The sequence below is a fragment of the Terrapene carolina genome, unplaced genomic scaffold (assembly GCF_002925995.2).
Source record: "Terrapene carolina triunguis isolate 2854851 unplaced genomic scaffold, T_m_triunguis-2.0 Scaffold243, whole genome shotgun sequence".
Classification (NCBI taxonomy): domain Eukaryota; kingdom Metazoa; phylum Chordata; order Testudines; family Emydidae; genus Terrapene; species Terrapene triunguis.
Genome location: NW_020664594.1, coordinates 368,829 through 382,398, shown reverse-complemented (window position 1 = coordinate 382,398; position 13,570 = coordinate 368,829). Strand labels below are relative to the sequence as shown.

Here is a 13,570-nt window from a genome sequence, read left to right as displayed (position 1 = left end):
AAGGAAGGAGATTCCACCACCTCCCTAGGTAACCCATTCCAGTGCTTCACCACCCTCCTAGTGAAATAGTGTTTCCTAATATCCAACCTAGACCTCCCCCACTGCAAGTTGAGACCATTGCTCCTTGTTCTGTCATCTGCCACCCCTGAGAACAGCTGAGATCCATTCCCTCTGGAACCCCCCTTCGGGTTCTACTCTGCAAAGAGACTGCAAAGCTAGTTCTTAACCTCCAGCTGTGCCCTGTGTGCAACAGATCAGTGACTAGAGTTTGAGCACTTCACACTCCCCAGGGCGCCAGAGACTGCACAGCGGAGAGGGCAGCTGGAGTCTATTCCTACTTGTGTGTCAGAATGGTCGGATCTAGCCAGTGACACGTGCGAGCCCTCTGGAATACAGGGGAGTGCACAGGGGTCACCAAGGGCAAGATTTGGCCTGCATAACCTATGTGAGGAAACCAATGAGCGAGAAGGAAAAATCCCAGCTTGACCTGGAAATAGGGTGAGGCTGCAGGGCTGGGAGTTCTGGAAGACATCCCTGCTGGATTCATTGAGAAAGTGAACACAGAGACTGCAGCGTCCTTCTTATAGGGACCCTTGCCAGAGAGCTGTGCCAGCCCCCCACCCCCCACCTTTCCTCACTGATATCAGAGTCTGCATTGAACTCAAACTCCCCTTCTCCCCTGCACCTCAAGACCGAGAGATCTCCCTCGGTCACCCCGCCTGGCACTGTGCTCACTTTTCTCAGGTTGTGCAGCATGGACAGTGGTGCTAACTGGGCATGTTCCAACAGCAGGTTATAAGCTATATCCAGGTGCTGCAGGTTCAGCAGCTGCTCCACCCCTGCAGACAAAGAGAAGCCATCAATCAGCCCAGAAATCCAACACTAAGGAGCTCTTTCTCCCTTGCCACAAGATCATCACTAGCTGCTGTGCCTGACAGATCTGAGGTACTGCAGACCCCCAAGCTCTCCCTCCTGGGCTGGGGAAGGAAGGGAGGGAAGGAATGGCCCCAGGCCACTCCCAGTTCTGGGACCCAAGTGCCTACGACACTCCCCAAGCCATCCCCCTTCCTGGACTCACCATTAATACTGTCAAGTTCATTGTTGCGCAAGATCAGAGTCACCAGCTTGGTTCGACTGTAGAGTCCCAGGTTTGGCACCTTTGGCAGGAAGTTATAGGCCAGATTTAAGTACTCCAGCTCTGTAAGGGTCTGCGCAGAGAAAAGGAGAAGAGCCCTCAGAGCCACTCAGTTACTTCTCTCCAGTCACAGGAGGTGGAGCTCTACCTCAGCTGTTCACAGAGGCTGCCCTCAGAAGCTCTCCGAGTGCTATACAACCGTCTGCGCCAGATCTGGACTAGGCCCCAGGAGCCCTGGCTCACAGCTGCATGCTCAGAGCTTGTTATCCATGAAGTTAAAGAACAGCGGAACCCAAACAAAAATTTTACATTAAGGGTAGAGCTATCTTAAAGCCGATTGACAGCTTAGCTTGAAAGAGCAAATCTGAAAGTCAGGAAATTCAGCGTCAATGAATTCTAAGGCACTTCCATGCCCCCCATTCCTACAGTCCAGCGCCTCACAATCACTAGTGCATTTCTCCTCGCACAAGCCTTGTGAAGCATGGAGTGCGGCTATTCCCATGCTACAGACAGAAAGGAGGCACAGAGGAAGTCTGTGGCGGTGCAGTGAACTGAGCCCTGTCTCAAGTCCCAGGACACCCTAACCACTGGGCAATCCTTCCTCTACTCGCACAGCTATCCAAGATGCTGTGGCTGCAAGCACCACAGCAGGGGAACATGTGGGGGTGTCTATCTGAGCTCCAGCCAGGGTCCCAGAGCAGCGAGAGGTTTCTGCAGTAAAGCTGTTCGAGTTCACATCGGGGGCGGCATTTGCAGACACACTCAGTGCTGGTCTCGCTCTGCCCCTATTGGAATCTGCCGAGTTTTAACGTCCGCTCCCAGGGGAGCACAGCACATCAGCACTGACCGCGTTTGAAAATCCCTCCCTCGGCTGTCAGATTTCACAGTTCACATCACATGGAGACACCCTCCCCACTTTGTTATTTTAAAGAGAAAGGTTAAGCGGGCCAGAGTGCCGCTCAGAGGATCACAAAGCACTGGCTCAGTCTGACCCAAGGCAGCAGCTTCCAGGCTGTCACACCACTGACCGTGAGCCCCACATCCTGCACAGGTGCGGGTGTAGCGGCTGAGACCTCGTGACGTTGGGAGGTGAATGTGGTATGCCCAGAGAGGTCCCCAGTCTAGGGAAGGTAGATGGAGTACGCTGGCTTCTGGCTCATGGTGGAATGGCAGGTTGAGTGGGGCATATGTCAAAGTGACACCCGGTTTCAGCCTTAATCATTCCAGGTAAGCGTTTGACGTCATTCTTCCAGCAATGGCGCAGCTCGCCCGCACTAGCCACTCTGGTGTCATGAAGCAGCGCTGCATGTCTGCACAGCTCTGGAACGAGGCTACTCCTGAGCAATACTCACAGGAGCAGAGGCTATGCAGGGCCTCCCCTAAGCCAGCCACAAGGGGCTGCACTGGCAAGTCTGGACTCCCACACGTGCCTGGCTCCAGCTGATAAAAGGTTCAGGGAATCTCTGGCCTGTCTCTAGCAGGGCAGTAAAGGGCTACACACCAGGATGCTGCCCAGACAACCTTGGTAGGCTGAAGGGGCTGAGTCACAGCCTACAGCTATGCCGCAGCTGCCTGCTTTAGGGTGGGGGTTGCAGATCAAAGCAAACCAGTGGAGATCCAGACATGATTAGGGAAGACTCATGGAACACAGGCCCAACCCCCAGAACTCGCCCTACGATACTCGCCGTGAAGTAGTGCTCACAGTCCCGGATTCTGTTGTGACTCAAATCCAAGACCTTCAGGGCATTCAGCAGTTGCTGAAAGAAAGGGGAGAAGGGGTGCTAGAGCATCAGCTTCAAGACCCTTGACAAAACAAACATCTCCACGGCAGAATGGGAGGGTCAGGCCCTGCCACCCAGACTCCCCACACCCTCCCCGTAGGGCCCGGCAGCATCACGACCATAGCCAATACCCAACCCCTCTACCCCACTGCTAGCCACCGTGACAGGGTCCCCTCACCAGCGATCCATCCAGGACAGTGATGGCGTTGTAGCTGAAGTTAACCGTCTGCAATTCCAGCCAGGGGAGGGCAGAGCTCAGATCCCCTCCGCAGGCTGAGATGATCTCCTAGGAAGGTGGGAGTGAGAAGAGATTAGCAACCAGCACTTGACAAGCAAAGGGATAGTAGCTGGGTACCAGAGAGCAGCCGGCCCAGTACAGGGCTCTCACACTGCATCTACAGGCCATGCCCCTGCCATTCTTCAGTCAGTCATCCCCACCCCACAGAACGTCCCAGGCTGCTACCCATGGGGAGTGGTGGGAGCCCCATGGCTAGACTTAGAAGGAAGGGGACATGCTGTGGCCTGGTATGTCCGAGGGCCTGCAGTTATTCACTTGCTCTGATTCCTGGACCTGAGGCACGAAGATTAATCAAGCCATTTACAAATTGTTACAACTTCAGCAAAACCCTCTCCCAGTGGCTGTCTACCACCAACCCCAGCCAGCTCTCTGCCAGGGCAGACAGGGAACAGAGCAGCTATGCCGAATGCCCTGGAGATCATGCAATTCAAGCTCTGGTAGGCCAAGAGGAGTGAGTTCCTGAGTTGAGAACCCTCAGAGAACTCCCTGCTGGCAAACCCAGCTCAAGCCAGTAGGCTGCTAATAAGCACCTTTGCTGTAAGCATTGCATGAGGATAGAATTGTTGCCAAGACCACTCAAGCCTCTACAGGTTAAAACCTGAGCCTCCATCCCCACCAAACAGCCTGCAGATCGCAGGGCACTGGCGCAAGGCGCTCCCCGTGGGCAGCCTCACTACCAGCTGCAGTCAGTGCTTTTCAGGTGCAGCCTCATGCAGCACATGGCAGGGCTCAGGGTCACAGGTTGGGATGCGTTGAAAGGTTCCAAAGGGGAGACACTCTAGCTAGGCATGGGTGATAAGAGTATCCAGGCCAGCCAATGCCACCTGAACAGCCAGCAGCTGGAGACCTCCAGAGCCAGAAGTTACAGCCTGTGTGAAAGACCGCACGGAAACCTGACCACTCCTGACTAGTGAGAGTCTGCATCAGAGGGTGAGTCTCAGCCAGCTGCCTGGGGGAGAAGAACCCCACAGAACAGTGGTTGATGGAGACAGCCCCCCCTCGGGGCCTGGAAGACCAAGCAAACCAGTTCTTGTTCTCAGGGATCAGTTCCTGGCCCAGGCTCAGAGCCAGCACTCACCTCCAGCGTGCTGACGCATTTGCTGCAAGTTAAGGCCTCCAGCTGGGAATAGACGAACCGCAGCCCCCGCAGGCAGTGCAGAGGGACAGACTTCAGCTGTGGTGGTGAGAGAAAGGGGAGAATGCATGTAGGAGTGTCACAGCACCAGAGCAGCCAACTCCCTATCCCCAACCCAATGTCAGGGGAGCTGCCCTTCTCCCAGCTCTACAGGAGAGACCCAGCAGCACTGCAGCCAGCATTCCCAGCCCCGGCTCCACTCCAGCGCAGTAGGGGTCAGACCCCGCTCCTCTAGCAAGGGCGGCATTTCACCCAATCTCTGAAAAGTTGGGGCACTCCAGTGACTAGCCCCCAAAGCAACATGGCTGGGGATGAAGGCTCAGCTAGTCCTCCCAGCAGCACTGACCTCCAGGCGGCGGAGAGACTTGAAGGGGAAGATCTTCACAGAGGATTGCAGGTTACAGCTGGGAACATGGACGAGCTGCAGAGGGATGGAATGGGCAGAGTCATTCAAAGCCTTGGGGGGTTTACATGGCAACCTCGTGCACCCTCTCAGAGCTGCCAGAGCCCCCCCAGTCTGTCCTCTGCGTTCAGATTCAGCCGGCAGCACCCTTCCCTCCAAAAGTACACCAAATCCTTGCCCTAATGCAGCATCCCCCCACCCCCAAACAAAAAAGTAGAGTTTCATTGACGGTAAAGTGGGGACAGGACTAACTAAAAGCAGCCCGAAGACAGTGACAAAGGCAATGGCTCCCCTGTACGGTTCCCAAGGCGTGCTCCATAGGGTTCTGCTCCAAAGTCAGTTTCCTATCACACAGAATGTAACACAATAAAACCAGCACAAGGTTAGTATGTTAATTAATCTACACCTGAGCAGCGCCTCCTGCTGGCCCAAGCCTGACGCAGCAATGGCAGCCCCTCCCCCCGGTATCAAAGACAAGACACTGCGGGAAACCAGCACTTTGCTGGTGGAGGTGCTACTTTTGGTAGCAGCAGCCACAAATGGCCCAGCCCATTTGTTCCCCAATGCAGCATGGCTCACACACGGCACATCACTAAAAACGGTTATTAGAGACCACAGACCTTGCCTAGGAAAGTGTACAGGCTCCCCCAGCCCAGCTGTGCAGCTGTACCAGCATTCGCATGAGTGGGAACTGGTATAGACAAAGCTCTGGAGTTGGACTCATTTTTCCCCACCATTCTGATTAGCCCTTCCTGTCGGTGGGTTTGACTTAGGTGTGCCCAGCTACTTTGCTCGGGGCTGTGAAAAATGTGGTACCTTGTGCAATGTAGTTAAGTTGACCTAGCCCATCTCCCCACCCCCGTATACACGGCTAGGTAGACACAGAGGTGGATTACCTACAATCAGCCAAAACCTCCTTATACCAACACAGGAAGTGCCCGTGGTACAGCGATACAGCTGCAGTGCTGTAACTGTGTCACCGTAGCGTAGAGACACCCTAGCGACAGGAGCCACAGCTCCGCTGCAGCTCTTGCCAGTGGTAACATCGAGTCTGCTGGAAAGGCGAGTGTCCTGTATTTCCCCAATGCAGCGATGGTCTGACCAAATCACAAGCGGAGGGTCTATGAAACAGACTGGGCCTCCCCGGGCTTTAGACTGGTGTTGTAGACCAGGGGTAGGCAACCTATGGCACGCGTGCTGGAGGCGGCACGCAAGCTGATTTTCAGTGGCGCTCACACTGCTCGGCTCCTGGCCACCGGTCCGGGGGGCTCTGCATTTTAATTTAATTTTAAATGAAGTTTCTTAAACATTTTAAAAACTTTATTTACTTTACATATAACAATTGTTTAGTTATGTATTATAGACTTATAGAAAGAGACCTTCTAAAAACGTGAAAATGTATGACTGGCATGGGAAACCTTCAATTAGAGTGAATAAATGAAGACTCGGCACACCACTACTGAACGGTTACCAACCCCTGTTGTAGACAGACCTCACGAGCTCCAGCAGCCCTTACCGAAAGGGGGCTTCCTTTTGCTTCCATCCTCCGCCCACTATAGTTTATGGCTGCACCCAGTCACTGTCTCCCCACAGGATGATTTAGTTTGATTGAAGCATGTTAATTAAACACAGGATGAGACAAAGAGCAGGAGCCAGAAAATCCAGAGGTCACACTCCATTTATACAGCCATGGCACTGAACCGTCTCATCAAAGGTTAGACAGCACTGTGAGTTCTGTGATGCCGCACACGGAACAAGGGCACAATTGCAGATCTCTGCTTCTCTCGAGCACTTGTGACAGCCAGATCGTATTTCATTCAAGAGAGACTCACCACGCCTGGAGCCGACAACTCCCGGCCCCATCCCTGCTGTGAAGAGCGCAGCTGGAAGGGTGGTTGATCACAGTGAGGGGGTTGCACAGCGGAGTATCTGCATGGGGGGGCAGACTCGCATTAACATTTGAGAAGAGCTTGTTTCAGGCCCAGCCTTTGATCTGTCTCCTGATCATTTAATAGCCTCCCCCTTTATTTACATCGTGTACAGATGACTCTCAGACCATTTCTCCAAACAGTCACTTACTGCACAGTAACAGTAGCCGCTTCCTTCCTTTCAGCGCTTGTTAGAGACCTAGCTCATTAATTATGTTAAGACAAACACACAACATAGAACCTTTGTGATGAAGTTGTACTCTGATGGGTCTGTATTTCCCATGGAGTCTGGACATCATTCTGATCTCATTGTTTTAACAATGCCCAGCTCCAGACAATTCAAAGTTAATTAACATTCAAATATTGGACACATTTTAACCGTTCTTTTGCTGAAAGCATTAGTAGTGACCCAAGCATCTCAGGTCTGACTCTCGGCACACTGCCCTTCGGCCTAGTCCACACACAAAGTTAGGTCGACGCAAGGCGATTTATGTCAACCTATGCGTGTGCGTCTACATTCAGATGAGTCTCCAGCTGACATCAGCGCCCTGTTTGGGGAGGTGGCTTTACTGCATCACCCTAACAGCATGGACCATGTCCGACCTAATGAGGCCAACGCCATATGAGTGCAGACAGTGTGTGACCTAGGTCTACACCAACAGTCCTCCAGCAGCTGTCCCACAACACACCATTCCTTGCAGCAGTGACTGCTCAGGTCACAAATGTGAACTCCACTGCCTGACATCAGTGACCAGAAGCCCCCGCCCCCTTAGAATACCCCACATTTTTAAATGCTTTTCCTGTTTGCTCAGCTCGGTGCACACCTTGCAGCTCCTCCCTTGCTGGGCTGCGGCACAAAACATATCATGGTCCTGGAGCGGACAGGAGGTACTGGGTCTCCTAGGCCTGTGGGGAGAAGCGGCTGTGCAAGCACAGCTACAGACCAACCACAGTAACATGGGGACAGCTACGGGGAGACGGCACGGGGGATGCAGGCAAAGGGGTGCGATAGGGATCAGCTGCCGTGCCGTGTGAAAGCAAAGGAATTGCAGTAGGCATCCCACAAGCAGGAGCAGCAGAAGCTCCCTAAAAGCGTGGGAAACCACCAGTGCTGGAACCATGGCCTTGTCCCCCGAGACACCGCCCCCCCACTGACCCTTACAGCTGGTAGATAGTGATGGGGCTATGGCCCCCTGGCCCGGTGCCCCTGACCACAAGGCCAGGGAGGTCAACAGTTGATCTGGTGCTGAGTTGCAGGCCTCACTTTTACATCATGCTGCATGCCACACTGGGCAGAGACCCCAAGAGTACCCTGCAGATTGCGGTGGGTACCTCGGAGGAAACAGAGACCCCAGCCATGAACAGTGAGGAGACGTGCTAGGGGGCGGGGGAGAGAAGAGAGGGTGAGGAGGAAGCCGTCAAGCCACGCAGCAAGCCTAGACCTGTTTAAGACTTCGTTGGAAACCCGCTAGTCCCATCAGCCAAGCCCGGAGGAGCCCAATGGAGCAGAAGGAAGCGTGGTGTGCACATGCATTTTCCTTCACCATGTTTTAAACGTAAAGACTGTGCCCCACATCCTCAAGTTAAGCTCCATGTAATGACTTGTCATTGTGTTATTCATAGGAGAAGTGGCAGCGGTACAGACAGAGGCAGAGGTGGCATCTGCTTCTCATTCCTGTTGGGTTAGGCAGGAGGGGCATAGGGAGCGACTGTACATAGAGATGTCCCTTGTATCCTCCAGAAGTCTCCATTGACTCTCATGGAGATACACCACAATCCTCTCCTAAAGATGTCTCGGGATGACAGTCTGATTGCTTCCTCCACAGGAGGACACTTTTCCATGCCACTCTGCCTGGCCTTTAGCAGAGACCACTGCAGCAAACAGGCTAGCGCATACGGGCCAAAATGGCTTCAGGACACCAGCAGCAGCTGAGCTATGCCGTTGTTACCCTCAGCAGTGAGATATAGGCTAACATCACCCCTGCCTGTTGAATACAGGACCAATATTCAGTGCCATTGCCAAAAATACCTGTACCCATGGCAGTAGCGACAAATTTTATTCTTTCATACATCCAAAAATCTTAATGCCTTCCTCCTTCCCCCTAGTCTCCACCCTCACCCGGCCATACTCACAAGGCTGGGACTATGCCATGTCAATAAGCATGTCTTGTTAAAAATTATGGTAATAAGGGAAGGGAGTTTTGAAGCTTATCTTTACCTATCTGTTCTGACTGTACATCCAATGATCCATCTGGTTTACCAGTAGCTGCTGCTATTGCAGCCCTGATGGGCACTGCCTCCCTGCAGAACATCTGACCCTGATGGGGATGAGAAAGAAGAGTACTAGGGAGAATATGTTCAGTGAGAATCTGCAAGTCAGCATTGCATTGGACTGCAAACAAAGGGCTTGGCGGGCCAACACACAGACAGCATGCAGAAGGACAGAGGGGACAGACGCAGGTATCATAGCAAGAAAAGGAGAGGGAGATGCTCAAGGACATAATGGGGTTCTTAGGCAACAAACAAATGCTAGACTCTGGTTGACCTATATGTCCTACAGTCACAAACAAAGGACTGCAAAGGGTGTCGAGAACTCCATGGTAGCAGCCTCCTACACACACCCCACCCAACCTACCAAGTGGCACCATGGGCACATCCCTAGGCCTACCACTGCACACCGAGGGACAGTAAGGAAAATCAGAGCTTCACATATATCAGCTGTGGTTCTCACAGGTCAGCATGTTTAGCCAAAACGGATGATATTTTTGCACCAAAAGGGACAGAAGGGTTTGCTGCTTTTCCAGTTTTAAAGTTCCGTTCTGTTAATTTGGGTTCAACATTTGCGTTTTCTTGTTTGCACGTTTTGCCCTGTTTTAGTGACAAGTTTCTTTTTTTCGGAAAATAAATTCATTTTTATTAGTTCACAATACAGATTGCAAAACACATAGCAGACCCAAAGCATCCACTACTTGTAAGTATACAGCATCACAGAACTCATAGGTTCAAGACAGCCAGTCGTGTAAGTGTACAGCAAGCCCTACATAGTGCAAAAGTTCGGTAAAACAGTGCAATACTTATACACTTACACCAAGCACTACACAATTCTAGGAGGTCATAAACCTTCAGGGCCAGGGCAGCATCAGGCACACAGCACTACTGTGGCTGACCATTAGAAGTGCTCTTTCAAAGCACTCTTCAACCACCCAGCTCCACAATAAGCTATTATAATGGCCCTGGTGTTTGACTCTTCAAACTCAGCTGCTCCACCTCCACCCTGTTGGCAGTTTTTAATATACTCTCGGGCAAGGTGTGCTACAACAAGATGTGCCATCTACTGCTCCACCGCAGTTCAGGAGTCCCACTGCTGCAGATCCATCCACAGCAGGAGATGATTAACAGCCCTATACACTTGCACGACAACAGATCCCACTGTGGCTTTTCCAACTTCAAAATGATTTCCCACTGACCAGCGCTGCAAGCTTCCAGACTGGTCACCACTCTTCTCTGTCACTGCAGCTCATTCTGGTGTGTCTGCGCTGGAGAGCTGGGGTGAGCTCAGCACACAGATCCAGGAATGTGGCCTTTCACACCCCAAAGTTCTGCAGCCACTGCTCACCATCCCAAACCTGCATTATGATGCGATGCCACCTGTCAGTGTTCATTTCTTGGGTCCAGAGGCAGCACTCCACCATCTGCAGCTGTTCTGTGAATGCCACCACAACCCTGAATTTTTTGTGTACCCCTTAACAATCTGTCCTTGAAGAAATCGTCATGTCCTTTGCTGTTGCAAACTGTCAGGAAGAACGGCAAACACCAGAGGATCATTCATCCTGTATCTGCAATGTTCATGAGAACAGTACAGAGCTGAGAGAGATCCAGGCTTCTGTTGGAGATGGCAGGCACCAAGAGGTGCCACGTGGTTTTGTAAAATTAAAACAAAACAAAAAAAAAACATGCATGAAAATTATTGGATGGCATTATGGGATAGAGAAAGTTGCATGGTGGGGAACTTGACCCTCAACTCCTAGAGATTCGATGAGAGACTTATTTCTACTCCACAACACAATGCAAGCATTTTCCCCAAAAGGCACTGTGCTATTTGGTGGCACATCGAACACTAGGATACTTACCTGTGTCTCACTGCACTTTGCATCGACACAAGAGCTTCTGGTGAGTATGCACCACACCAATGCAAGCAGCCAAGCATGCACACGCACAAGCAATAGATTGACTTCGGCAGCTGTACATCGACATAACTCATGTTGACCAAAGTTGGTAGTGTAGACATGGTCCTACATATGCAAAATCATGCTCTGAAGTGTCCCTAGTCTCGATCTGCCAGAAGCTGGGAATGGGCGACAGGGGATGGATCACTTGAGGATTCCCTGTTCAGTTCATTCCCTCTGGGGCACCTGGCATTGGCCACTGTCAGGAGACACGATACTGGGCTAGATGGACCTTTGGTCTGACCTAGTGTGGCCGTTTTTATGGTCCGTCTACTGCAAGAACATCTGGCAGCGTAGGAACCATGAACATTAGCTGGGCTGACTGAAGCACTCGGTCAGTACAGCTGTGCCTACCCCGAGGGTTTTCTGGGCATAGTCAGGGGCGTTTTCACACCCATGACTGTGACAGCTTTGCCAGCATTAAGTGTAGACCAAGCCTTAGAGCAGTCATGTCATTCCCATCCTGGAACTCCCAGGTTGTTTTCACTTACAATTAGAAATGGACATCTTCAATAAGCTCTTGGTGTGAGCTGAAACCAGACCCATCTTCACTCCTCTCCCACTCCCTAGCACGCCCTTCTTACGCTTGGGGCAAAAGCCTTCTCCTCTAACTCTTGCCATCTCTACCTAGTTCAAAGGTCGTCTGAAACTCTCACCCTTGCCTTCATCTCTGTTATTGGTCTTTTTACAATCCAATTACAAAGTGTACATCCAGAGCATTTCCAGCAATTCCCCTTCCCACTACAATCACGCGAATAGCCAGTGGTCTAGCGGCCGAATCAGTGGGAACCCAACAAGTAGTAGCAAGGGTGCATGGCTAAGACAACAGATGTTATCTCTTCTAACTTTCCCAAGCCTACCACCACCACCTACACCCTCAGACTTACAAAGCTTGAACCAGACAGCTAGCTCATCCATGCCCCAGTCTTCACCAGATACTGTTAACATGTCACATTTTATGATTTACCCTTCAGTTTATTCACTACAATGCCAACCCGACCAGGGTCTGCTTTGATATTCCTCTCTGTTGTCCCGTTTTTAACTCTGCAAAACCTTTTGGAGACTGTTTGCTGGGAAAGATGTGATACCAAATAAATACATGTCATTACATGAACACTATGGTTCCACATTCTACCTGAGGCACTGACCGCATTGGGGGCACAGAGGCAAGTACTTTGATACGCATGCAATAGAGGGATAACCATATACTTCTCAAATGAACCCATCCTGGGATGGGGATACAGAGAAATCTGCTCCAGCAGTCCACCCCATCCCAGCAGACCTGCTAAGCTTACCACAGTCATTCTCCCTTCTTCCCCACAAAAATCATCACAGGGCACCTTTGCATTACAGACCTTCAGGGAGAGTGTCTTCTGCAAGATGTCAAACAGGAACTGGGCCTGGAGAATGGCAGATGTGTCGGCTGGGTGTGACGGAAGTGCAATGAAACCATGGTTCTGGTTCCGGGACACTAGATGCTGCTCAAAGACCTGGGTCAGGTGCTGAAGAGTGGAGGTGAGCAAAGTGAGGGTGCTAGTGCCATCTAGAACCAAGTCTCCTGTGAAAGATATCAGACCATTAACAAACCCAATGTATCTGCAGTTCCATCCATAATTCACTTCACCACATGCAGTGGTGGACAGCAGGCCAGGAAGGGGACCTTTCTCCCATGGTCATGAGCCGTACCTAGCACCAATCCATTTGCCTGACATGACCGCATTAAATCACTAATTGTTTAAAATGTGATGTGAAAATGAGTAAGTCAGAAGCAAAAGCCTTAATGCAACATTCAGACTGCACAGTAAAGTCAGAATGTTTAGAAATGCAAGAGTAAAAGGTGAAGAGAAGCATTAACTCTGCTGTGCTTACTCACTAGATGCACAACACTAGTATATTAAGTTATAAGCTTAAACAGAAAAACCAAACTAGACACCACTACATGCAGGCTGCTCAGCTGTTAGACTGCCGACATGACTTTTTGAAATTGACTAATTTTAAAAGAAATTTCAGTTTCTGATAAAGTCCCCTTTAGATTTCAAAACAACATTTTAGGGGTTTCCTGCTCCCTTGTTGATGTTTGAGTGTCTTTTCAGCAAAGAGGAAGATGAACTCTTCAGGGGAAACAGTGGAAGTGACTATAAACAAAAAGTGTCACATCTACAAAGTAAACGGAAAAAAGAAAAGTCACCCCCCATTCAACTCCAGGAATTTTACATGTCACTTACAACTATGGTAGATGCAACTGTCAAGCCTTGGCTACACTTAGAAGTTGTCATTTTAACTGTGACTAGCTAAGCAGCAACACCATGTCCCTTTTCCCCTCCCGACCATAGCTGCAGTTACACATTTTGCTTAGTCAAACTGGAACAAGCAAGATACTGGTACAAAAGTGCTTTACTAATGTTACTTATTCCAGTTTGACAAAGCAAAGCAAAATCACCTAAACTGGTATAAAGCACCTTATACCAGTATAATTGCATCCACTAGGTCAGGGGTGGGCAAACTTTTTGGCCCGAGGGCCACATCTGGGCATAGAAATTGTATGGCAGGCCATGAATGCTCAAAAAATTGGGGTTGGGATGTGGGAGGGGGTGAGGGCTCTGGTTGGGGGTGCGGATTCTGAGGTGGGGCGAGAAATGAGTTCAGGGTGCAGGAGGGGGCTCC

General features: G+C 50.9%; 1 protein-coding gene across 2 annotated transcripts in view; it reads right to left on the bottom strand.

Moving 5' to 3' along the window:
• The window catches only part of STK11IP (serine/threonine kinase 11 interacting protein), a 33,436-nt gene that overhangs the window by 15,328 nt on the left and 4,538 nt on the right, over positions 1-13,570 (bottom strand). For both annotated transcript variants that reach the window (XM_026657426.2, XM_026657424.2), the window contains exons 3-9: positions 12,262-12,464; positions 4,696-4,770; positions 4,293-4,388; positions 3,095-3,202; positions 2,821-2,892; positions 1,079-1,208; positions 736-839 (exon numbers count right to left, since the gene is read on the bottom strand). In XM_026657426.2, the coding sequence (XP_026513211.1) occupies positions 736-839; positions 1,079-1,208; positions 2,821-2,892; positions 3,095-3,202; positions 4,293-4,388; positions 4,696-4,770; positions 12,262-12,464 (788 nt within the window). The remainder of the gene's footprint in view (positions 1-735; positions 840-1,078; positions 1,209-2,820; positions 2,893-3,094; positions 3,203-4,292; positions 4,389-4,695; positions 4,771-12,261; positions 12,465-13,570) is intronic.